Genomic DNA, 26,557 nt, shown 5'->3' on the forward strand with positions numbered 1-26,557 from the left:
CATGCATATGTTAGCATGGCCATGCAAGGTGATCCAGACAAAACAGAAGTTGTGTTTGCATGTTACCACCTTTTAAAAACTCTGGCTTGATGCTTGTGGATACTGTGAGTAAGCGAAATGCCAGATGGGCCACACGAGCCGCCCGACGCACCTGAAGCTGCTGCAGCTCCCGCACGTTGGCGTCACACTGCAGCTGCAGGTCTCTCATCTGGTTCTCATGTTTCTGGTGCTGATGGAGCCTCTCGCTCTTCTGACGTTTATCCTCCTGGGCGGCAAACTGCTCCACGCACACAAAGGACCAACACAATGCGACTTAAGCAGGACCTGACTGGTTAGCTAATACTGATCTGGTACCAGGCCTCCTAACTGAGCAGCCGGTGTTGATAGGCAGTGACAATGTCCCCATTATTTCCCATCATTAATAATCTTTACCTCTTTTGTCTCAAGCTAAATTATACATAGTAAATCTGAGTCAAAAGTAAATTACAAATTGAAAAATAACACGGCTGAAGCTGAAATGTGTGTTGGACTATGAAATAGGGCTGCAACTAGCATTTCATTCCGTTCATTTTTCAATTAATTGATTATTAATCGGTGGGGGGGGGTAAAAACCAATTCGATTTCCAGCATTTTTTTAATAACCCAAACTGTCTTTGTACAAAGGTTGTTTCCAGCAACTCACATAAAAAAATAAATGTATGCTACATTAAGAGTACAAAAAAATTAAAATTTCGTAGCAGCTGAATCAATGTAATGAAAAACACAAAATCTTTTTTAATAAAGTGCAACCAGCATGGTGCTTTAGATAATCTATTCAGTACTCCAGTTTTTTTTTTTTATGTAAAAGCACAGACTACTGCTACTGCTACTAAGAATATTATTAAGTAATTCTCTAACGTTATTCAATGTTGATGCACATATGTGATGGGGGGAGAGAGCACGTGAGCAAGTGTGTCTCCCTTTATTACAGACAAAGTAAACATTTATTGCGGAGAAGAAGCCTTTTCCGCTAAAAATGCGTCGGCTCACGCTCTCGTGAAACACCATAGACTTTAGTGACTGAAAACTGGTCTTGAGTACTATGACATTTGATATTACTATAAATTTCTATCATGAAGAAATGAAGCAGTGGTGTAGTGGTAACAAGAATTTTAAGGTGGGTAAACTATATGCACAGCAGTAAAAACAGTGGGTAACTCTTCGTATCCTTAACATTAGTGATCTCAAAAGGTGAGTAAACGCTGTTTTGTAAATTTAAAAGATGCATAAACAGCGTTTATGTGCATTTACCCTCCACTACACCACTGAATGAGGGAGTTGCGTTAATCTGAATAATTGCATAAAGTAATCCAAAAACTCCACAACATAACATAATACATCAGTGTCTGACCTAATTTCAGCTAATTATCATCAAATACTACCGTTTTTGGCAGAATTAAAACTAGACTGCTGTGTTCGCGTCCACCATTTTTCAAACGTTTTTTTCAAATTCTTCCAGAATTCATCACGTAAGATACTCAAGGCATGGTATTGGTTCTCGTCTACTTTTCTTTTATGGCGGTCAGCATCCAGCTTAATGGTGCTTTGGTTAGATTACTGCTCCCAAATTAGGGAGTAGCCACTGTACTTATGTGTATAATAACATAAACCGAATTAATCGATTATTAAATTGGTTGCCAACTATTTTAATAGTCTATTTCAATCGATTTAATCGATTAGTTGTTGTAGCCCAACTATGAAAGCTTTAACAAATCCACAACTTTTTAATTCAATCTGGTTTTTGGCAAAGCTGAATTTAATGTCACTGTACTACTACAGTAGCTGCTATTACAGAACTCAGCTGTCCAATTCCGATAGATTATATGATCCGTTTGTATTGTGTTTAGATGCTAACTTTTAAGTACTGAAAACATTAATTGAACAGATCATTTTACATGAAATAATTTGTTTTTCATAATGAAAGGACAGATTAGCATGCTTACTGCCACTGTGAAACATTTTTCTGATTATGATAATGGAAAATGAAATGTGCCAGGCCAATCAGCTTGTATTTGATCTGTTCTCTTAATTTCACAGCACACCAATGGCTACAATATAGCCGAAGAAGGCAACTATGTAACCTACTATGCGCAGGTACACTGCATACAAAAATAACCATAGAACACTGCTCTAGACCAGGGGTGGCCAATCTTATCGGTAAATGGCCGGTGTGTATTCAGGTTTTAGGGGTAACCTTTAGGTCATCTGTTCAAACCCAGGTATGAGGACTCATCAGCCAATCACTCCTCTAATTAGTAGTCTAATTAAAGAGTTACAGTGAAAACCCGCATAGACATCGGCCACCCCTGCTCTAGACAATATATATGTGTGTATATATGTGTGTGTGTGTGTGTGTGTGTAAAAACAAAGGAGTGCGCAGCCGCATGCGGGGCACCTGCTTGATCTTCTCCCTCTCCTGCTCAGGGGTGTCTCCAGCAGATGTAATGCGCAGGCTCTTCTTGAACATGGCCATGCGTGTCTTGGCATCACTGCGCTGAATCTTGGGCAGTCTAGCCCTTTCCTGTGTTTGCCTGTTCTTCATTTCCTCAATCAGCCTCTGATTGTACCTCTGCATCTGTTCCATCTCCTGATTCGTGGGGGGTTACACAAAAACTTGCAGTTCATTTTATTCGTGGATCAAACAAGGATCAAACAAATATATCAAAAAAGTTACTAATGCTTAAAAGGAAGAGACAAGTCTAATACCTTGGTATAATATACACATCTACACTTTCCTTAAAAAGTTAAAATAAAGAAAAGCATTTTGTACCAACTTTATCAAGCTTCTGGTTAGCTGGACAGACACCTGGAACCCATATCCAGGTCTAAGCAACCATTTAATTGAGCAACTTTGGTTAATAGCATTTTACACAACAAATATCACACAACTGCTACAGATTTGGTAGGATTATTTAAACAATTTAGCGCTGTCTAGCTGTACCCCTTTGTGGCACTGGTTAACACTTCTCAAGGAAACCAAAACTAAATTGTACCTATAAATCTGCCAGTGATTTGAACAAAAACTGTTCAGCTGGCTTGAACAAAGCCTCTTTGTCCTCCTGACCCCCTTCTCCTTTTGTTTGATTAAAACCAGACACATGCAGCCTCTTGGCCAAAAGGTGTTTCTACATGCAGGACCATTAGGCCAATAGACATTATTATTTTTTATGTATTTACATTGGCCCAGATACCTATATGTATAGGACTACAAATGAAAATCACACTACATATTCATTGAAAGCTTTGTTTCACATTTGGGGAAAACATTTGTCTCATGAAGAAGAAAAGTACTGATGACCCACATTGTTCAAAGCTGAGAACACGTGAGGTGCATAAATTATAAAACATGCCAGCTCTCCCCAGAGGGATTAGATGTTCAGCTGACGGAGATCTGAGGGCACCCTCGCTGGCCTCACCTTTTCATGCCTTTTGAGCAGCTGATGTCTCTGCATGAAATACTGATCTTTCAGCTGCTGCTTAAGAAGCTGGTGCTTCTCCTGCAGGTGGCGCTCTTCCAGTTCCCACATGGCAGCCTCCCGGGCTACAGCACAGTAAGTCAGACACTCCTTATTCACCACAATCAATACCAGATGCAAATTATAACTACTCATTTGTTTGTTCTTTGTCATTTCTTTTTACTATGAGTTAGACACGTCGACATTAAATGCCAATTCTGTAGATGACGTTGTGACTAACAATATACATGCTAAACCTTGAAAGCAGCAGGCTTTGTAAGGAGTTAACAGAATGAATCTAATTTAGTACAGTAGGCAGCTGCACGTCAGCTGCGGGACCATTTCCTATTAATATGCTTCATCTGTGCGCTTTATGGTAGCAGGCCTGTGATTGGCGTTGGGTGTAGACAGTGTGTCAGCCTGACCTCTCATGAGCTGCTGTTTGTGGTTCAGACACTCCTTCTCAATGGCGGCCAGCTCATTCTTGTGCTGATGAATGATCTTCTTCAGGGCGCAGTCAAGCTCCTGCTGCTGCCTCTGCAGGAACTCCTGCTCCTGGCGAGGCACAGAGAGAGACGTCGGCGTCGGCTCCTGCTGGGCTCGGGAGACGTACGAGCACGAACCAGCTACAAGCAGCTAGTAAACTCGAGGCCTTCGCGAGACTTTCACAAAATAGCCAGTCGTAGGTCAGAGCTTCACAGTTCTGCGAATGACCAAACGCTAGATGGATGAGCTTCTTGTAGAGAAGAACTATAAGAGTATACTGTATAACAAAATCACATCCAAACACATAATATAACCAAAGCTCAAAGTCTTCCCTAATTATATGGTAAATGTTTTCGCCCCTAACAGAAGGAGGAAAATTAGAAGTCAGTCTTTATCCAACCCTCACATGTCAATCGAAAAAACCCACACTAGTCAAAACCATGAGACACACATGAGTATCAGCATAAAAAGAATTCTTGTTTGCTTTGTTCTACTTATTGATTGTCAAAAGTCTGCATGTTTTATATGCTGAGGAAACACTGCGGCACAAACCACTCTAAAAAAACATTTTCAATTGCTCTAGGACATGAAAATGAACACAATCCATCTGTATATATGAAAAATATGAGCAAAAAACTGACACCAGTGTTATTCATCTTGAGCTCACCCACCGGTTGTGTGATCACTCCCACTCAAATAACACAGCAGCATTTTAAAAGATTCAGCCACCAAGCAGTGTAATCCACCGTGCTTCATCAGGTTTACTGCTCAAACGTGAACGTCACCGGACAAAGTGCAGAATATCACAAACAGAATAACGATGAGAGTCAGATAACACATCACCACACCAACAGAAACATTACTCAAATAGATACATTGCCATGCTTGCATGTGCCAAATGCATTTCTCATTCCAACACTTAATTTTAACAGTGTATTAACATTGGCTACCAGCTCTATGCACAACAAAAGAAACACGTGGCAAAAACTAAATCTGCTGGAATAAAATGTGTTTCTCTCAGAGATCATCTTATTCTCAGTTTATAATGATGGTGCAGCTTTATGAATGTAACGTAGAATGAAATTTAAGATGGAGACGGATTGTTAATTTAAGCATAGATCTGTATATCTATTGCAAATTGCATATGATTATAAGTAAGATCTAGGACTTGAAGAGCTATGGAACCATGGTATTCTGAACTGGCTCAGAATACTGTATGTACCTAGCTTGTAAACGGTGTAAAAAAAAAAAAAAAAAAAATCAACAAAATCAGCATTTCAGGGGCAGCTAAGAAAAAAAAAAAAATTCCGTGTAGCCGATAAACTGACATATGGTAACATTTAGTCTGATTTTCTTTGCCAAGATTAACACACCATCCATATGCCCAGCCAGTTAATGGAAGGAGAATAAGTGTGTTCAGCACTTTTTAACCTCCAACACGCTTTCATCTGAAAAGCAGCATGTAAAGATTTCCAACTGCCCTTGCAGTCTGTGTACGACTTGAAGTGGAGGTCTAGACAAAAAAAACTGAAGTGTTTGTGCCTGTATTGGAAATCTACTACATTCATAAAATAAGGCATGTGCTTTGTGTACAAAAATAAAAGGAAATGGCAGCAAAATTGGTTCAGTCTGTACTTAATTTATGTCATAAGGCCTAGCTGCCTCGAGAATAAATAAAGCAAAACCAAAGAATACCCTATTAGTATTAAAAAACAATGGCATAGTTATACAAGACTGGTCCTGAGCTTCCATGGTGGAACACAGTACAGTCAACAATACAGCTTTTGGCTTGTTTCAAGATGCAAACAGGTAGGACAACGATGGATCCAGAACAGCACAGTTCAGAAAGAAAGAGGGAAAGATCACCAAGGAAGGGAGACTTACGTCCTGCATCTGAGCGTTGAAGAGCGTACATGAGGACAACTGAAAAGACTGTATCATAACTTGGGCCACTCCCTGTGGATTAGAACAGATTGACTTCCCAAATCAGCACCAAAAAAAAATCCCTGCAATCCAAAATCTCGAGCAGCATGCAGGGTGACTGTACGCAAATCAACAACACACCTTAAAAGCAAGAGGTTACAAACAAAACTTAAGTTTTGTTTGCTTGGTTTCATAATCTTTGCAGTACTACACAAAAGAATATTGGAGAGCTGCTGCAACTGAATGAAACATTTCGGGTTATAAGCCAAAGGTTCCCTTTTGCAAGTTGCACACAAGCAGCCGCTGTGAGTAAGAGGTTAAGGGCAGAAAATCTTCTGTACAAAACTGAGAGGAGAGGAGCACCAATGCGTGGACTATATTCATTCTTGTTTGGAAGATCACCAGGAAAGGTCCAAGCAGAAGACAATGCGAATCACTGCAAACACAAACTACATGAATTTCATTACCCACAACAAACCACTCAGCTTTTGGCACTCCACCAAACTCAACCTACAGTGCAATTAAAACAAAATCCAGTACTTATCATATAAACAACGCATTTTGCTCCTTAATACATAAGCACGCACACGCACTCACCATGTACAATGATAAAAACCATTGTACGTTACTGAGCTGCTAGCAGTTACGTTGATACAACTACGGATTTCTTATATTTAAGATAAAAAATAAACCACATGCAACAGAATGGCACTCACCATTCAGAAAGTGACAGTTCAAATGGCAGGCACTCAGCATGTTCTTACCTCTTTCCTCCGGTTCTTCAGCATGTTTTGAAACTTGGACAGCTCTTTGTCCTGATCGGCCTTTATGCGCTTGGCCTCCTCCCTAAGGTGACTTGTGTGGTCTTGCTCCAGTCGCTCGATGGTCTGCTTCTGCTGCCTCTCCATGTTCTCAATCTCCTGGTCATATTGCCGCTTTTTGCTCTACAAAGACAGCACAACATTTACATGAGCCTGAAACTGCTATGAGACACAGGTGAGATCCTTGAAGAGTACTAGAGACATTTCCCAAAAGCATTGTATCAGAACATAAGATCTTTCTGCATAAGATTGGTCAAGGATGGATTAGGAGAGTATGAGGAAAAAGTTGAACGGACATTAAGTGGGACTTGCTGAGCTTCTAGGAAGATTTACTGTAGTACTGCATGACAAATTAGCTGACTTTAGGGTTTATTTTATGAATAGGACAAACTAATTGAATTTAATTTAATTACAGAATTATGAAATAAAACTAATTTTAAGTAAACCTATGAACATGTATCAATTTGGTTCTTGTTCAATAACTAACACTGTGACATATAAAATGTTGCATTTTCTCTTTTTAGACTGAAGGGTTTTGTTCTTGACTCAGATTCCAGGCAAGCTTTGGATTATCGAGTACAACTTGGAACTTGGACTTTGAGCCTGGAGTTATATGACAATCTGTTCTACATTCCATAAACTCCTCATTCCACTGGTTTACAGAAACAGCAATTGATCTGAGTCATCAACAGGACATAACTCCAAGAACGTGCTACGTATTTAAATAAACAATTACTGTGCTGCACTTTGGTTGGCAATGATGCTCCCATGTTGTCTTGTTAGAAACCCATTGCACCCCTTTCCTGTCCCTTATTTGTTTCTTGGTCTAATTATATTTAGAGTTCAAAGAAACCCACTGTTAAAAAAAAACAACAAGGTTTTAAAAAAAGGTCAATAAATGCACAATATTTCTATGATCAATGAGTAATCATGATCTCAGTGTTAACCAAAACGATCAAAATTATGATTTTTTGCCATAATCTAGCAGCCCTAATTATAACTGTGTAAACGTTTAATCCAACAAGGAAATAATCGCACAGAAATTGAAACAAAGAGAAGATATCCACTGTTAGTATGGAAATGATGAATTAAGTAGCAGGGCTGATTAGCCAGTTTAGAATCAAGTATCTGATATAGCAGCAGCTTGTGGAAGCACCGATGAGTGATGTTTCAGAAGCTGTCCATCTGCTCCCAGCCAGAACCTGATTAGCCATGACTCACCATCATCTCCTGCTCAAAACGACGATAGATTTGCTCCCGTTGCTGCTGCAGCTTGTTGCTCAGCTGCTGCTGGGCCCTCTGCTCCTCTTTCTGCAGCAGTCGCAGCTCACGTAGCTCCTGACGCCTAGTGAAGGATGCATTTAATTCAGGGTAACTATTATTGCCTTAGAAAGAGTAAGCAAATGCTTGGCGTTTAGGCGACTGTGAGAATCTACCTTAAATAGCAAGGAACGATTTCGGGAAATTTACCTGAGGAATCTCATTTCTTCATTTTTGGTGTCATTGTCAGTAACAATTTTTGATGTTGTGACTTTGACTTCAACTCCATCGACTATAAATTTCCGAGTTTTCTTTAGCGTCTTCTTTTGTCGCCTCGTATCCTGCAGTAGGAAAATGGCAAAAATCAATCATTATATTACTACGACTTTAACACCACATGTAAATCATTGAAATAAAGATATATGTGTCTCACCTGAATGGATACGGAGCCTGACTCTTTGTTCTTAGTCAGGAAGCTGGAGAGGGAAAGGTTCAGGTCGATGCTGCTGTTGTCAGCTGTAGAGTTGCTTCCAGAGTCAGTGTCCTTCTCTTTGACCTTTTCAGCATCAAGCTTAATCGGCGGAGCCGTTTCCTTCTCAAGGTCAACGTCAGCATCACTGCCAGCTATGTTCACCTTCAAGCATTCTTCCTGTTTATTTTCCTCTAGAAGCTGTGCAGGGGATGGCTTCTCCTCTGCAACGTCATTCTGAGTCCCAGGAACAGCACTGACCAATGAGGATTCTTCAGTAGAAAGTGGAGAACCATCATCTACTTGTCTGTTCTCTTCGGAAAGCTCCTGTTGGGTCTCACTGGTAGTTATGTCTTCATCTCTTTGCAAAATCTCTCCTTCCTTCTCATTAATGTCCTTCTCATTAATGTCCTTCTCATTAATGTCCTTCTCAGGAGACACCTCTGCATCCTCCTTCTCCTCTACCATGGTTTTAATTTCTTCTGAACTTTCATCAGATTTTTCTGCCAATTCCGCACTGTTGAGTATCTCATCAGGTTTCTCAGCCTCGACTGGTGGCAAACCTTCTTCATCCATCACTGTAGAATCATCTTCTTTGTCAGCTTCTGCTTGGACCTCTGAAATCTCTGTTGTGTCCGACTCTTTCTCCTCCTCTGGTGGTGGTTCTTTTTTTGTCTGCTCTGGCTCTTCTGTTCTTTTGTCAACTTCATTTGGACAGATAGGCAGATCTGGACTCTCCTCTGTGATTTTCTCATCAGACATTTCTTCCTCTGGCTCAGCCAGAATATCACCTTTGTTGTCAATGTCCTCATTGCTGGTGTCCAGAATGCTGTTCTCATTCAGTTTTTCATTTTCCATTTTGTCTGTTTCACTGCTGCCAGTACCCCCATCGGAAAGTTTGTCACTAGCTTTATCCTCTCCGTGTTCAGACTTATCTTTCTCTGAGACGGACTCCATAATTGACACAGATTGTGAAAGTTTTTCATCTTCAGAACTGACAACGCTAGCATCTGATGGCGCTCGCTTGTGTCCAGGCACCAACTGAAATAAAAAAGTCAATTTTATAAAAAAGTATGAAAATCAAAGTAAAGAATTTTTTTTTTTAATGAACTGAATTGAATAATGTGTACGCACCAATTGTGACTCTGATTCTTCCTCCTCCTCTTCATCTTTACCTTCTTCAATCTCCTCAGTGACTTCTGCTTTTGCCTCTGCAATTAGCTCTCGAAGTGGTCTGCTGTCATTGATATTTTTGACAAACGGATGCTGAAAAGAGATACCAAATTATACAGCTGCACAGACAGCCAAACCAGATGGTCATTAAGACCCTTTAGTAAAGTGATTAATTATGTCAACTAACAGATTTCTAGAGCACAACTGGTAAGCATCTTGAGTTTAAGAAATTACGTAACATTTTTTTGCCATTCTTTATACCCTACATTACACTAAACCAAAAAGAATGTTATGTAAAACTTTATATAAACTACAGGAACATCACATGCAGACACAATTAGAAATCCAGATTGAAAAATCCAACACAATCAAAACAAACATGCAACCCTAAATTGGACAAATTGTATTTCAATAAGAATAAAGGACTATAAATATACATTTCTTATTTTCTTTGCATACATGTGAATAACCCTTACCTTTTTCCTTTTGATTAGCTGTTGCACATATTTTTTTGCTGGTGCAAAAAGGTAAAATTTCCTAGATATTAAGTCCTTCATCTGAAGAAGGCTTCTGTTGTACACTTTCGAACCCATATGTCCTATCTATATACGTATATAATGCTGGTGTGAGTATATGCACGCTGAACACAGGATTTCTGATAAGCGTCTCTGTTCAGTCTGATAATAGATCTTCTTCTGCAAGGCTCCTTTAATCCCTCCGTTCTGACGTACGAACAACGCAAACCACACTTGACAGGTGAACAGCTGTCACATCCACAGCAGGTACTTGTCAACTAGGATAAGTCTCAGACTACCTCACCTGCAGAAGTTGCATAGCGTTCCATCTGTTGTCCACGTTCTTATCCAGTGCTTTTTTAAGAAAATCTCTGAACTCAGGAGACCTGCCAATGAGTCTAGATTAGGCCAAATGTGACTATCCACCCTTTGATAGAATAATACAGTGGTACCTTGGTTCTTGAACTTAATCCGTTCGGGACTCTGGATCGAATCCTAAAAAGTTCCAGTTCTGATCGAATTTTTTCCATAAGAAATAATGGAAAACCAATTAATTGTTTCCCGCCCCCCCCAAAATTACACCTAAATTTGTTTTTTTTTTGGCATTTAAACACAAAATGAACAAGATAAAACAAGAGCAGCATTTTTTTCTTAATGGCTTCCAAAACGATAAAGATCTTATCCCAACATTACCCCTGTCCTGCCCCGATCGTCCGCCCCTTCCGTGTGCCACGCCCCCTCGTTAACCTCGTGTGGGATCCCCATGTGATCAGCTGTTTCTGATTGTTGTCATTAGTCCTCTGTATTAAGTCCGCGTTTCAGTTTGTTTCCCCAGGCCGGTCATTGGGTGCGTTCGACTTGCTTACAGCGCTGGCTTAAAGCAACGCATTCTGATCCTGACGCAATGCATTACGGTTAGATGCATTGCGACCTCTCACCCGGCTGCACAAACTGGAACCGCCTCCGTAACGACACACCTTTGCCCTTATTGGCTGAAGAGTTTAGTTACACGCATGACGTTTGTATCCCAGGCAATCTGCTATTTCTCCCGAATATCACGTAAAGCAGTTAGAACTGGTTTTCAGTTAATTTACCTGGTAAAATAAAGTTTAAATAAATGACATAAATGCTCTAATAGTACAAGTAAGTTAGTGGTTAATTTATTGTTAGTTACTGTAATGTTGTGCTGCTTTATTTGGTTAATCGTCCAGTCTGTGAAGAAGGCATTCAAGTAAGAATTGCATTGTAGTATGACTCATTTCCTGGCACGTACAGTTTATATTAGGTCAGCGTTCACGGTTCGACTTCTGATATTCAGATCGAGTTCTAGGTCAAACTGGTTTGTTAGACTTTCAAGAAATTAGAGTTCTAGTGAGTTCGAGAACCGAGGTACCACTGTAATTTAAAACATTTGGGTTAAGTACCTTAACATCTGTTTGACCAAGTACCCGAATAATGTTACCACTAACAGTTTAACACCAGATACCACATATAAAACAATGTGGGCAAATGAGGGATAAAAGTGAAAAACCACCCTGATGAAAATAGCCTAACATGAATTAAAATAACTGGAAGATATACAACACTAATCATGGCAAATCAAATTATATTGGCGCTCAACAGAAATCTAATCTAATCTAGGTTTATAGGAAAGCCAAGGTCCAGACATTCGTTATAACAGAATTTTTTCAAAATTACCATCGTGATGGATGCATCAGAGTAGGTGGATCTGACTTAGCTATTTTCAGGAGAACTCTCATTGGATTCATCTCGTGGTTCGGTGGTTCAATCTGAGCCAGCTCAATTAAAGTGACACCGAGGGACCAGATGTCAGCTTTGTAGTCATACGGTCGGTCCTTAGAGGTCTCACACATCACTACTTCCGGAGCCATCCTACAAGGAAAGACAGACCAGACTAAATGCCCTAAACATGCATTGTTCCAAATTACATCGCTTTCCTGTTCATTAACCACTGGTCAATTTAGCATTTGACTCACCAGTATGGCGTCCCGATGAAAGAATCTCTTCTCTGTAGTGTTTTTGTATTTTTGGCAGACACACCAAAATCAGCTGAAATTCACATTTGTCATTAATCGGCCATCGATTTAATCAAATTTATAACTGTGCCATCCTAAATATTTTTCCTTGCAGCTGACTCACACTGCAAGATTGTAAATGTGTTCTGCCTTCATAATTCAATAGTTGAAAATGTATTTGAATAAGCTTCTAAACCTTATATCATAGTCGATGAGATTTGACATCGACATCACAAAGGATAGTTTTTAGTTTTATAGGAAATACAGAATACTGCAACACCTGTATGCAACATAACAGCATCAGGCTACACTACAGATAATACACTGTACCATCCTCAAGCACTGTATGTCTCTGACATCAAGACACTGCATTCTTGTAATCATGACAGATAAGATATATTTACAATGCGAATAAGACCCTGGACAGGATGTCAGTCTATCAGGGGGCGCATATGTGCACATACAAACAGTCATATTCCATGAGGAAATAAGAGATGACAATTAGCTTAAGTGCATGTCTTTGGGATGAGAAAGGAAACCTGCATGCCACAGGGAGAACATGCTAACTGCACACAATGGTGGTATTCTAACCCCCACACAGCAGATATGAAGCGGCAGTGATACCCACTGAGCCACTTACAAAGCTATACAGTAAAAAAAAAATTAAAATTCAAAAACAAATGCAGCCGAGCCAAGTTGTGTCGCATTTAAACATTTTAATCTACCTAATCCTACAAATCTTCCCCCCATTTTTCCATTGTGTTCAGCAGACAAGCGAATTACACCATTTATTTTTCCCTAGATACGTAATTTTCCATGTCATACAATAAAAACAAAATTTTCATATGCAAACAGTCCCTAATATTCTTCCAACACAGCACATTTCATTGTATAATCATGGATTTATAAAAAATAAAAAAATAAAAAATAAAAAACTTCGACCTCATCAGAAGCAGTACAGAGAGAATCTAAATTTTGAACTGTGCTATACAATCATTAGAAACATGTACTTGCAGAGAAAAGCCTTGGAAAAGATTCCCACTTCAAGCGAGAGCAACAATCTTACCTAATTTGACATCTCCGTCTAGGGTGAGGAGGATGTTTCCAGCCTTCAGATCCCTATGAATGACTTTATTGTCGTGGAGATAAAGGAGGGCTTCGAGGGTCTGTTTACACACGACTCGAATCTGTGGTTCAGTTAAGGGCCTTTCCAGTTCTGGAACAAAACACAATTTTTTTTTACATTCTTCCATTTGGGAGTTAGAGCCGCCTGTATGTCCTACACAAAGACCAGCATCTTTATGAACTTATTCTACATCTGGGCATCACACTCTAATGGATGCCACTTGTATTTAGCACAACATGTAGCGCCACAATGATTTACACTCGATGTTTTCTTAATAGCTTTATTTTCATGAGTCATAATCCAGTGAGTCTGAATGGCAATAAATAAACCTTTAAGATTTAAGACAAACTAATATTCAGAGAAGTATGCTTAAATTAAATGTGGAAAATACAGATTCCTTTCAAATAGGCAGACTGGTTAAAATACTGTCTAAACATTGTCAGTCAAGGATTATAAACACAGGGACACTTACCTAACATCACAGCATCTACAGCTCCCCCAGCACAGAACTCAATCAGAATCTGCAGCGATAAAGCAAATGTTTTTATTTAAGCAAAACAAGCGTTTACAAAGTTTACATAATGATATTTTACACTTTTGAGCCACAGCCTAAAAAATAATCAGTGCATCTTCAGTATTCTTCCATTTGTGTACAGTAGCAACCCCATTATTTTGAGTATGTATAGGCACAACAAGTTTTATTCTCCTCTCAAATGTTTTTGTCTAAACAATTCTTTCACATGAAGGAACTGATGAGACTCATCTTCAGGTAACTTTCAAATGAAATATTCATCCTCAAACAGGGTGCATAAGACATTGTTCTTTATGCTCACTGACAGTGATATTGTGTTGTATGAAAATTCTGAGCTAGGTGGTTAAAAACATTTGAAGGATATTTGTGAGTGATTTTCGACTAGAAAAATAAACCATCAGGACCAAAAAAAGTGAAATAAAAACGAAGTCTGGAAACACTTCTTAAGGAGCTATGCGATAGGGGCTAATAATGTGCATTGTGTGAGAGCATTCAAATCATTCAAAGCATTTAAATATTTCATGCTAACTGCCTCTCAGGAATAATGCAGGAAACAGAGCCTCAGTTAGAATGGCTGCTGGGGAAAAAGACATATGTACAGAGTACTGTGGACAAAGTCTCAGGCAGTCACATAAAATGATGTTTAAATGATCTTCATGTTGGTGTAAAACTATGATATTATGCCTGTCAAAGTGTGCAAGCTTAGCAATTTCAAAACCTCACCAAAAATCACCACAGCGTTTCCATCCAGTATACTCATGTAGTTTTTTAATCAAACACTACCCCACTTTGTCTGGCTAATCAATACCCCACTGAGTTTTTAACAAATCAAGTTAATCAACAGAGCTGATGGAGAAATTTAATGAATACAGAGAATGGCTGAGGTGCCCCTGAAGAGAGGTTTTGGAACCAAAGCAGAGTTTATCTAGAAATCCAACAAGATCTCAGTAACTTTTTGGAGAACACACAAAATTCTTGTTTATTTTATTTATTTTTTATTGTGTTACTGTTAATTTGCATGTTATAATGTACAAGTGTTTTTTTCACTGAGCAAATACACAATTATTACCAAGATAGTGTTAAACATCTTCTTTGACTGCTTAATAGATGCATGTGTGTGTATGTTTTTTCCCACCCTGAGTTTGTCAGTAGGCACCCCTGATATGCTTCGACCATTGCTTTTGAAGAAAGCAAGACATGTGCTTTTGAAGTTTGATTTGTAGTATTTTGTGATAAATGTTTCTTGTAAAGCCACAAATAAGCTCCAAGGGTCAAATAAGAAAGGGGCAGCACAGTGGTGCAGTGGTTAGCGCTGCTGCCTCACACCTAGGGAACTTGGGGTCAAGTCTCCACCCAAGTTCCAACTGTGTGCAGCTTGCATGTTCTCCCTGTTTCATCATGGGGTTTCCTCTGGGTACTCAGGTTTCCACCCACAGTCCAAAAACACACAGAGGTTAATTGAGTTACCAAACTGTAACTCATGTGTGCATGTGTAAGTGAATAGTGTGGGCAATGTGATAGGTTGGTGCCCCATTCTGGATTATTCCCTGCCTGACACCCATAGGATCCAGACCCCCATAACCCTGAACAGAGCAAGTGGTTACAGAAAATGGATAGACAGGGTCAAATAAGCTCCATCTCTGTTAAATTCACAAAATCATACTTAGACACGATAACATACTAATTATTTTCATTTAATGTTTGCACTTTATTTGTATTTATTAGAAAAAGAAATTCTCATGGGTACCCGTCAAAATATCATCTGCCTTAATCATTTATGAGCCAATCAAGAATCTTTAGAAATTGTCAAGTGATTGATAGGCGGGCTTGCAGTATGTTAAGAAAAGAAACGGCTCTCATGGTTAACAGTACTTAAAAGCCGACTTTACAGCAATACATATAAGGGATGCACTTATCCCTTAGCATCGATCAAGCATAATTGCCATTACAGTATGAACCTTACATTCCTGAAACCACCAGGGGGTGTAAAGTTTGTTTTTATGATTTGAATAGTATTGGACCTGTCAGCCAAGCACAGGGTGAGACAGCTTAAATTTATAATATCCAAAGAAAGAAAATGGGAGACAAATGATACAACAGGGAAAAAACTTCACAACTCAGCAACAATGTGTCTTACTATTCTGACTGCCTGTTTCACTCACCACATTATATTTCCATTGTTAGTAGTCAACTAAGCATGATTTTGACCATTTTTTAAAAATAGGTGGCACTGAAGCTACTAAAATGTAGTAACCCTCACAATCAGGTCATGGTTACATGAGTTACTGTTTTTGTTTTATTTGATATATCCCTGGATTAAATCTAGGAACGGGCCAATCCACATTTTTCAGTTCCAATGGGATTGATACAAGAGCTCTTCTTACTTTAATATTTTAATATAATAAATGTATAATATATTTAGACTTTATATATTAGTATTTTTTAAACTAGTAAATACAGATGAAAAAATGTATGGCAAAAAATCTTTAATTAGGCTACTAGAAACATACGTACTATACTGTTCCACCTCTGTTGTACATCTTGTTTTAAGCATTGAGGCATTTACAGTTCAATATGAATATCTTCCAAGCGAGGATATGCAGGTGGCAAAGGCTAAAAAGGCCGCACAATGTTTCTCCCTATGGTAACTGCGTCACTTACACATTATTGAGACAGCAGCCCCTCGTTTATCACAAGCAGTAGAGTGTGCATTAAGCTGCCTAAGCTGGCGACTCCCAAATCAGCCACTGCATTTACCCATATTACTCGTGTTGTCTCGCACTTGTGTGAGTTTGGCGAGTGGGATTTTCCACTAAATCCTACTCCCACCTCTCAAAACTTTGTTTTTACAAAGATTGCAAATCACTGTGTACTAGCTGCTGTTTAAAAGTGTACAATACTCCAAGATTGTCACCTTCTTATCTGATGTTCTTACGCTCCTCGTACCGCAAAGCCTATGCAAATGACGTCACAGCAGGCTCACAGCCATTGAGTAGCAGTGTTAGCGTTCAGCTTGAATGCCACAAAAAAAACACATCTAAAATGGGAAAGAGTTGACGTGTGATTGATTGTACAGATAGATTTAACAGAAAATAGGAGCTATGTTTTCAGAGACTGCAAAAAACTAGATGAGTAAGTATTGGACTTGGATTGGTTAGATATGGCCGATACCCGATCCATCAAAAAAGTCTGGATCGGCGCCTATACAGATTTGAATATCAGATTGGTGCATCTCTAACGAAATCTATAACAATGTTAGGGAAAACCACTGTGGAATACACGTGTTCCTGTTATCCATTTTAAATTAAGTCATTTGGAGCATTAGCAGTACAGTCACAAAATCAAATTTTAAATCTAAAATTTTAAACAACAGATATCACTCAAAATGCAGCAAAGGATAGTAACTAGCCTGTACCCAAAAAGTTCATGATTCAACTTTAGGAGAGAGTCAATTAAATTCACTGGAACCCAAATTGTTTTTTAAATCTACCCACATGATGGTTGACTGAAACATTACAACTGAGGTAGGTTATTACTGCAGTAGCACATGTTGGTAATGTCTCAAACTAGCAACAGTATATAATAAAAATATTGGGGGGGAAAGTTAACCTCTGTAAAAGGGAAACCATTTGATACCTAGACAATACAAGTTAATAAAAGTTTGATAGAAATTTCAGGTGCTGTTTACTTATGTAATATTTATGATGAAGTTTGCATGGACTTATATGATTAATCATCTAAGCAACTGAGTATTGAATGGATTTGCTCCTGTTTGGCCAGCGATGGAAGAGGTTATCTAATGTTTCACATAACTGCCTGCAGCAGATTTTAGCTCTCTGAGTAGGATTACCATTTTCCCACCCATACTTCAGAACTGAAGGATGACAAGGAACACAAAGAAGAAATGTGGTGATTAAAACCAGTGCGATACTGTTACCCTGCATTGCAAGAAAGAAGACAAGTTCTAGAGTGTACCAGATCAGAATTTAATACTGGAACAGCTTAGCGGTTTCCACAAAGATGGGGTAATTTCATATATCTATGTCACGATAAAAGGCAGTTTGGTTTAATATACCAAAAATTAAACAGTTGGTCAAGTCTTCAATGAGTAATGTAGTTTAATAAATCACAATCAAAACTGGCAGTTACCTAATGTCTTGACATCTTGTATCATACATTTCCCACAGGTGATCTTTTTTCAGTGAAAAACAAAAAAGCCACATTATTATACTTTATGTGGGAAAACCGGGCTCAGTGTGAAATGGGATCAGGAATCAGAAAGAAAGGCTCCTCTATTCATTCCAGACATTGCATGACTTCTGCTTCAAATACAATAGCCCACACAATCTACTCAGAGCCATAGTGGAATGAAAGGGCTGTGGTTTCCTCGCCCACACTGTAGATATAACCTCCGATGACCCAACGCTCACTTCTAAGAAGGCAGAAACAATGCAGGGATCAAATGTGCATCTGAGCCAGATTTTAATGTTCAAAACAGTCAAATCTGCATGCAACACACGCTCCGAAAAAAGAGCAGGGGCATTTGCTTAATAGCGCACAGAAAAACACAAACTGACCCACTGTGATGATACATATTCCACTGAGCAGTGCTACTCTCCCACTTCCAAAGGCACCATACTTAATGCACACTACTTTTTACACTAAAGTTTAAAAGGATGCTTATTTAAAAGACAAATGAAAGGGAAAAGGCAAAGGGGGAATGTTACCACTTTTCCTCTCAATGTGCATCAAGGCAGGAAACCTTTCAAATGTTTTGGAGTCAATAACTATAATCTCAGAGAAATTTTAAATACTTCATATCACATATCATGTAATTTGAAGCAGCCATTTTTTAAATTAATTAAAATAAGTTTCACATAAAAAGTTGAATGGAAAAAAATGATTTTCATCTAAAATATCTCAAACAAACATTTCAAAGAACACGAAACAGCTCAAAGGAAAAAAAATATACTTTAAAGTCCTCTGTGAGCAGCCATTACAAAACCCCAGGCTCACTGCTAATTTATTCATGAACACTTTCTCTAGTCTCTTGCTTTACCACAGTAACATACAGTACCACATAGGAGACTGCCCAAATCTATTTGAAATGTAGTACATTCAGATTTACCATGAGCATCACTGCTCAAGTCAGTGACAAGAACCATCAGGTACAATCTTTAACTAGGTCAGTATATATCACAAGCTGATACGTAAAACATTTACTCCTATACCATTTATCAGCAGGAGTCTGACGTAATGCGATATTCATTGTACTGTCGTACCTCCCAGAAACCCAAAAAAAAAAAACCACCCTTAATTCACCTGCTTCATTATTATTTGACGAACAACAGCGCTGAGGATATGAACAGCTCTCCCAGGTTGGAAGCATGACCGCGGCATAACGATGCCTTGTATGTTGGGATTGTGTTGGTGACCTTCTTTTTCATTACCCTCTAGGATTTGTCTTATTTCTGGGGTTCTCACGCATGTCTGCTCAGGCAGCAGTCACCAAATCCTACACATGGTTATATAGGATTAGGGTCCCATGATCAGTGACTTACCCAGAGTTTGTTCTCATAATAGAAGGCATCCAAGAGTTTCACGATATTGTGATGATCACATGATGCTAAAATGTCAATCTCCACCATGTAATCCTCCAGCTCTTCCTCACTCTTGGTGTCAATCACCTTAGCAGCAGCCAAAACACCAGTGTGCTTGTTCTGAGCCTGACAAACAGAATCAAATACAAATATTGAATTACATGACAGTACATGACAGTACAGCATTTAAATTTTAAAACGTGCTTACTGGCATGCATCTTGAAAGCTGCTGTGCAGCCCTATGTCTTTATTTCAAATGTACAAATATTAATTTGACCTCTGAAGTGCCCTAACCACAAAGATCTCCCAAGGAAAGTTCCCAAAACTGTACCCAGGCATTAATATTGGATAAATGCCCATGTAAGGAGTACTGCTTTATTCTGGCTCGGTAAAAGCTTTTTAAGATTTTACTTCTGCAGAAAACACATTAAACAGCAGACACGTGCAGCACCAGATTCCCTGTAATATTCATGAAACCAGAAGAGGCTTTTCGTCTTTTGAGTAGGTGGATCTTTGCTAACAAAAATACTCTGAAATCTGTGACTCATGTTTGAAGACAGAAAGCTTATTCTGTTTGCACAGAGTGATGTGTGGATTGTTCGAAACTGACAACTCTTAAAACAATTATGAAATAACCCAAAATTAAAGATTGTTGTACCAAAAGCTCAAGTACTCAATTTAACATTAAGTGCCTGAAGCTCAAATGGTTTGATATCATTTAGCAGTTTTTTCACACACTCGTGCAGAATACGATCATGGCCATTCCATAAAACTTTGCCCTAAACTTAAATTTTTAAAAGTTTAAGAACAAGATACTGTTTCTTTCTGTCCAACAATTTAAAGTGAACAGATAAAGTTCCACCACTGAAAAATTCATTACCCTTCTCTCTGCCCTCAGTTCACTACGCATTTTATAAGCACTGGCATTATGCATGAAAATTAGCTGAATATTACAAAATAAGCTTAGTCAGTGACAAGATTTACATAAATATTACTTAGAAATCTAAGATAACATTGCAATACAGCAGAACAAAATCATAATAAAGGGTTGTGAAATCAGAAATGTTTTTTAAAATCTCTGCCACTATTAAGAGTAATCAGTATTATCACTGAGTAAAATATATAACTATCAACTGAATTAACATAATTGAACACTGGAGGAGTGATAATATGATACCGAGTTACTCAGGTTTATAGGTTTATTTAGAATACACAAAGCTAATGGTTAGAAGTAAATGTTATTCTGAATACCATTAATATGAAAAACATGATATCTTATAACAGTCATATCAATCCAGCCCAACATTCAGATGAATTAATGCAGACTGATAACAGAAATGTCACAGGCCAGCCTACAGAAGAAAGATTACAGTATTTAAAAGGTATTAAGTCCATTTTATATTATAAAGTGTTAAACTGTACATTTACAAACATTATCAATGTGACATAAAATTAGATCATACGAACACATTGCATTAATGTTAACAGTAAAGTGAACGCTTATATGTTATAGTGGATCAAAAAACTAAACCACCACTGCAAAATAACGAAACATGCAAGACTGTTAAAACCACGAGGAACAAACAAAAAAAAACTTTAAGAAGCTGAGTTACAAAGAGTAACAGTATTTGAAGTAGGGTGGCATGATTCTGGGTAAAATATGAATCAGATTATTTTCTCCACTGAGAACTGAAATGACAAATTTCTCTCACGATTCTTTAACAATATATTTCTGTTATTATTTTTGCAAGACATATTCTCTTTATAAAAAGAGAACAAACAAAGGACACACTCCTGGTTTGTAACAACTCATTTCCAACTGCAAGAAATGCTAAACAAACCTTGTCTTCATTTTAACACCTACAAACAAAGGTTTTTTTCTATGTGTGCATGTCGGTATCTGTGTAAAAACACTGGAGTGACAGATACAGATACACTTCTCAGGATGTAAACCGAAAAAAATCCATACAAGTGAATGTGACCCTTTTTTTAGTATGAACACATTATAGTTTGAACTGAGGCTGGAAAAATTTCTCTCTTCTTTCTCACTGTTACTGGAAGGGTCTTCTCTAGTGTGAATCATTTTGTTGCTTTCAAAGTTCTCTCTTTCACCATGTCTCACACGTTAATTTTGTTTTCAAAAGAGCCCACTCTTCCAGTGCACAGTTAGTGACATGGTGTAATGCAGTGTTGTCATCTATCGATACAGCTTAATGAGAAAAAGGGAGCACTTGGTCTGATGCAATGGTTCTCCCTGCTAATGCAAACACAGTAGGATCATTATCATGTAAGAATGAGATCACATAGGGCTATGAAAAAACGATTAATCACGCAGACTTGACCATTTTACTTAGAGTGCAAGTGGATCCAGTTTCAGATGAATCCAACCGCATGATTTAAATCACCAAGGCCTGAGGCAAATCCTTTGTATTTTTCTAACCATTCCAATCCACCTCACACTCATGCAGCAAAACATACAAACAAGCAAAGCAACATTGCTTTCAGCACTATGGCCTTTGATAGAATATTTATTTACAAATCCTGTTTCATAACTACTTTAGTCACGTACATGTTTAGTCCATGTAAATGTTAGAGTACTACTTTGGGAAAAAATAAACACTTCCCAAAACAGAGACAACGTATATAGAGAAAAAAGAATGATCATCATTAAGATTATGCTTCAGCATGCAGATCCATATATTTAATGAATTCATTAGGGCACACTTCAAAAACTACATTTTCAAGGACACCAAATGAAGACTGGGATAAATATGTTTGACAGAAAACTATAGAGAGAGACTATTTTGGTGAACATGATAGGAAGGGTGAACTGTCATTAAACAATCATAAGTTTTCACACCCACTTATTTTTCTATCTAATGGAAAATTCCATGGTTTAATCTGCATGTGTCCTGAATCAACCACGACTGCTCAGTTTACGCACTTTCATTTATATAAATCACAGTTTTGAAAAATCAGCCAAGCACATCAAATACCAAATAAACTGTACTTCAACCACTGATTCCTGGCCAGGAATTCAATTAAGAACAAATTATGCCAATGTGGAAGGGTGAACGCAAATACAGTGGTACCTCAGAACTCAAACTTAATCTGTTCAGAACTCCGGATCGAATCCTAAAACGTTTATGTTCTGATCAAATTTTCCCCATAAAAAATAATGGAAAACCAATTAATTGGTTCCCAGCCCCAAAAAAATTACACCTAAATATGTTTTTTTTTTTTAGAATTTAAACACAAAATGAACCGGATAAAACAAGAAGAGCATATACTGTACTTAACACATCTAAGCACATTTATCAAAACAGTAATTTGTAAATTAAGAAAATAAATGTATCCAAACAATGTGTACAGTTAAAAAAAAAAAAAAAAACCCCAATGTGTCCTGCCCCAATCGTCCGCTCCTTCCGTGTGTCACGCCCCCTCGTTAACGCCGTGTGGAATCCCCGTGTGATCAGCTGTTTCTGGTTGTTGTCATTAGTCCTCTGTATTTTGTCCACGTTTCAGTTTGTTTCCCCAGTCCAGTCATTGTATTGTCCGTCTGCGTTTTGCCTGCCTTACCTGTAATTAAATCCTGTATTCCCAGATACCCTGACATCTGCGTCTTTGTCTCCGTTCCGTCCCCGCTCGGCACGACAATATTATTATAATTAAATCTATTAATGGTTTATTATTAATATTAAAATAATTAAGAAATCTTTATTTTAAAATGTATTTTATTATATAATAATTACTGTTACTGTCTATCATTGTCTAAATGTAGTTTTACTGTCTAAATATATGTATTCAGCTAGTGTAAACATGCACGATGCTATCACAGCGAATCACCCTTTGATTCAGGTGAGAGACATGCCGCGTGACTCATTTCCCCGCGCGCACAAGTTATCTTAGGTCGGCGTTCACGGTTTGACTTCTGAGATTCAGATTGAGTACTAGGTAATTTTTTTCCGAACTGGTTGGTTCGACTTTTAAAAAATTCGAGTTCTAATGAGTTCGAGAACTGAGGTACCACTGTACTGCTCAAAGCCTTTTCCTGTTCATTTACTAAGGACTGTAAAGGTTCATGTGGACTTTGCACATCTTTTATAGATGATAAAAACATGATAGAAACCAATTTAATTGGGCCAATGAAATACTAACAAAGATTCTGTGACTTTGCCATACAGATCTTACATTTTTATTACAAACAGTGCTTTACTATAGTAGGATGTAAAATATAATTTTCTAAAACAATAACATGCAATACTGATTTAAATTTGAACATATGTGAATGATGTTCAACTTTGTAGGGGGAAATATCTGACATTTTAGAATTCTTAGAGTTGCTCATTTGGGGAAGAGGAATGTACACAACTATAAAAGGAATTTAAATCTTCAACAACAGGACTACTCAGAATTAATCTATAGGTAATATTAGTATAACACCTCCATCCATCCATCCATCACGTTATGGGTGGGGTGCATCCTATTCCAAGCTTTAAACGGCACAAGGGAGGGGTACTAGATGCACCATACGTGCGTGAACATTTAAATGTCCTTAAATATTTCAATACTTTTATTCCATCTGCATCCAACTGCATAAAATGATTTTCCCACGACGTACACAATTCTAATAAATACCACTACGCCACTGAATATACTTATATAGAATACAACGCAGAGCGCTGACTATACTCTGGCGTAGGAAAAATGACAGACTACACAGATTGCTACTGTCATCATCATGACGGCAAATGTCAGGGCCAGTTTTTTTTTCACAGCTAGATATTCTTTTGCGCCTACACAATGACAGCTATTTCACTGTTGTTTATGTAAGTTTCCAGAGAGACTTAGTATAATCCTGGCAGCGTTATGGGTGCGAAAAAAACGCTGCTTTCCTGAATATGGTGATGATCAACATTACGTGCTGACTCCTACAGAGATGCAGCGCTTGATGAAACAGCTGATGCTGAAAATCAAATGCAGCGACTGGAGCAAAACGGACCAGCATCGAGTTAAGTGTTGAGCAAACAAAACCAGCATGTAAAAAAACAACGTGTTCTGGAGAAGAAAAAAAAGTTAATTCAACTTGCAGGCAAAACACATAGACAGTATTATATTAACCTTTGTTCAACCAGATTCGTGAAAAAGAGTGCGAACTGTGAATATCGTACTCATTTCAAGAACACTGTGAAATCCTTAAAAAAAACTGTATTTACCCTGTAGACTTTTCCAAATGCGCCGTCCCCCAGTTCGCCAATGATCTCCCACACTTCCTCTGGATTCAGGTCTCTGTGGACATGCTCGTACTGTTTCTTCTTCTTCTCCATCCCGAGTTTAAATATTTTACGAAAATTGAAAAACGACATTTTCAGCGTTTCTTTGCCGTCCTTAGATCAGCCGTATCTGGGGTCCCTGGTTTCTGTGCTGACAGCCTATAGTATCACCCCTCAGCTAACACGCTCCCAAAAGCATCAGATCGCAGTACGATAGTTTAACATGTATTTGGCGTTAAGCACACAAATACTGTGAACTCAGAACTCGTTAGTCATCTTTGAACAAAAAGTTACATTGCTAGCTAGCTACTTAGGATGCGTTACTTGTGTGGCTGTAATAGCACCAGGGTCTAACGGTATATTTCTCTTGTTGTAAAACAATTTTTAAAATCTCGAGCGAGCTTCTAATAATCTTTATAAGCGTCTCCTTTGCGTTTCTCAGAATAGACGCTTCGAAAACAAAGAAAAAAGACAAGCTGACGTCGTATTTCCAATCGTCGGCTGCCTGTCAGTATGTCAGGGCGAAATTGAGAATCGTTCCTTGTTCCTCAAACTCCCAAGAACAACCGGGAGCTCCGGCCCAACTCGGTTTCAATTGGACCTTAATCTATGTCTCCACCAAATAGGTGGAGGAAAAAACTATTAGGTTACGTTTTACAAAAAGTCGTATTCTATCAAACGGCACCATCTTTACTCAAACAAAAATAAGATACATAGGTATTTCCGTCCACCTTCGCCACGGTCCGCTGCTGCCGCTACTGATGGAATAGCCGCGAGCCGCTTAGGAGCGCGTGCACATCTCGCGCAGCCGCACTTCTCCGCACCATTGCTCGTGGACCAAGCGGTGGATAATGTTCATTCGCCAACTGGTTTTCAAAATATACTTTTACAAACATTTGGCACAGCACAGGCTCTTTATTCCCCTTCTTCTCATGTTTTCTCAAACTTTCATGTACTGTTCCAAAACTGCTAAAAGTGCGAACATAAACAGCTGGCGTCCACACGTATACCATGTAAAATGGTATTTCATTTAAGGTTCGTTGTCGCCACCTACGGGACATGAGTCCGATCATTTATAAGAACTAAGAAGGCTTTGAAACGCAGCAATGAGCAGTGTGTGTGTCTGAAATCATTGCAAATTAGTCATGTAGCCTATTTATCGGCCACAGACACCACATATGCAATTAAGTAATATAATACCTTTAGCAACATTCTAAAGTAAATAGAACAACAAAAGCTACCAACACATTTTGGTCCATGTTCCGATCTCCATTATTCTTGAAACAATAAAACATCCGGTCTTTCCTTTCCGGTTTTTGACATTAATTTAACGTAAGATCAGTAGATCACCCAATTAGAAATAAATAATAAAAACAGTAATCCAACTCCACATACCTTACTTTTCAAGCAACATAAATCCTTTAGATTACAGGACCAAACTACCATCCATCCATCCATCCATTCATCCAGGACAGGCTCACAATGCAATTAGACCCTTGTCAAGTATATTGCACAAGTGGGGAACAGTCTGAATGGGCCGTCAGTTCAACGCAAGGCACATACAACTATAGAAAAGATACCAGTTCACTTAACTGGTTTTGGAATGGCAGCGATAAGCAGAGTAGAGAGATAAAGACTAAATTGATGTTATACCTTTGAGAAAGCTACTTAAGTATGCATTCTATACATCCAGAATAAAATTTAATTATAGTCTTGTAATCCATACTTTCCTAGAACCACAAAGTATTTTATAATAGAAATGATAATATGCAGAGGTGGGAAGTTCCGGTTCAGGAAGGATGGAGAATCCAGACCAAGGTTTTGTATCAACCAACCAGTTGAGTACTCT

At 38.3% G+C, this 26,557-nt stretch overlaps 1 protein-coding gene across 3 annotated transcripts in view; it reads right to left on the reverse strand.

Annotated features, from left to right (window-relative positions):
• slkb (STE20-like kinase b) overlaps window positions 1-25,651 on the reverse strand; it is a 28,070-nt gene extending 2,419 nt beyond the window's left edge. The window contains exons 1-18 of one of the 3 annotated variants that reach the window (XM_023797854.2): window positions 24,652-25,651; window positions 19,397-19,561; window positions 13,776-13,824; window positions 13,244-13,393; window positions 12,139-12,211; window positions 11,840-12,034; window positions 10,446-10,527; window positions 9,588-9,719; window positions 8,418-9,494; window positions 8,195-8,325; window positions 7,946-8,069; window positions 6,668-6,847; window positions 6,375-6,413; window positions 5,865-5,936; window positions 3,920-4,049; window positions 3,456-3,580; window positions 2,435-2,626; window positions 152-277 (exon numbers count right to left, since the gene is read on the reverse strand). In XM_023797854.2, the coding sequence (XP_023653622.1) occupies window positions 152-277; window positions 2,435-2,626; window positions 3,456-3,580; window positions 3,920-4,049; window positions 5,865-5,936; window positions 6,375-6,413; window positions 6,668-6,847; window positions 7,946-8,069; window positions 8,195-8,325; window positions 8,418-9,494; window positions 9,588-9,719; window positions 10,446-10,527; window positions 11,840-12,034; window positions 12,139-12,211; window positions 13,244-13,393; window positions 13,776-13,824; window positions 19,397-19,561; window positions 24,652-24,801 (3,192 nt within the window). In that variant the 5' untranslated portion in view covers window positions 24,802-25,651. The remainder of the gene's footprint in view (window positions 1-151; window positions 278-2,434; window positions 2,627-3,455; window positions 3,581-3,919; window positions 4,050-5,864; window positions 5,937-6,374; window positions 6,414-6,667; window positions 6,848-7,945; window positions 8,070-8,194; window positions 8,326-8,417; window positions 9,495-9,587; window positions 9,720-10,445; window positions 10,528-11,839; window positions 12,035-12,138; window positions 12,212-13,243; window positions 13,394-13,775; window positions 13,825-19,396; window positions 19,562-24,651) is intronic. The other 2 variants (XM_023797861.2, XM_023797870.2) reach the window with 2 other exon arrangements.
• Window positions 25,652-26,557: the final 906 nt, after the last annotated feature.

Source organism: Paramormyrops kingsleyae, chromosome 20, assembly GCF_048594095.1.
Source record: "Paramormyrops kingsleyae isolate MSU_618 chromosome 20, PKINGS_0.4, whole genome shotgun sequence".
In the NCBI taxonomy this organism is placed as follows: Eukaryota; Metazoa; Chordata; class Actinopteri; order Osteoglossiformes; family Mormyridae; genus Paramormyrops; species Paramormyrops kingsleyae.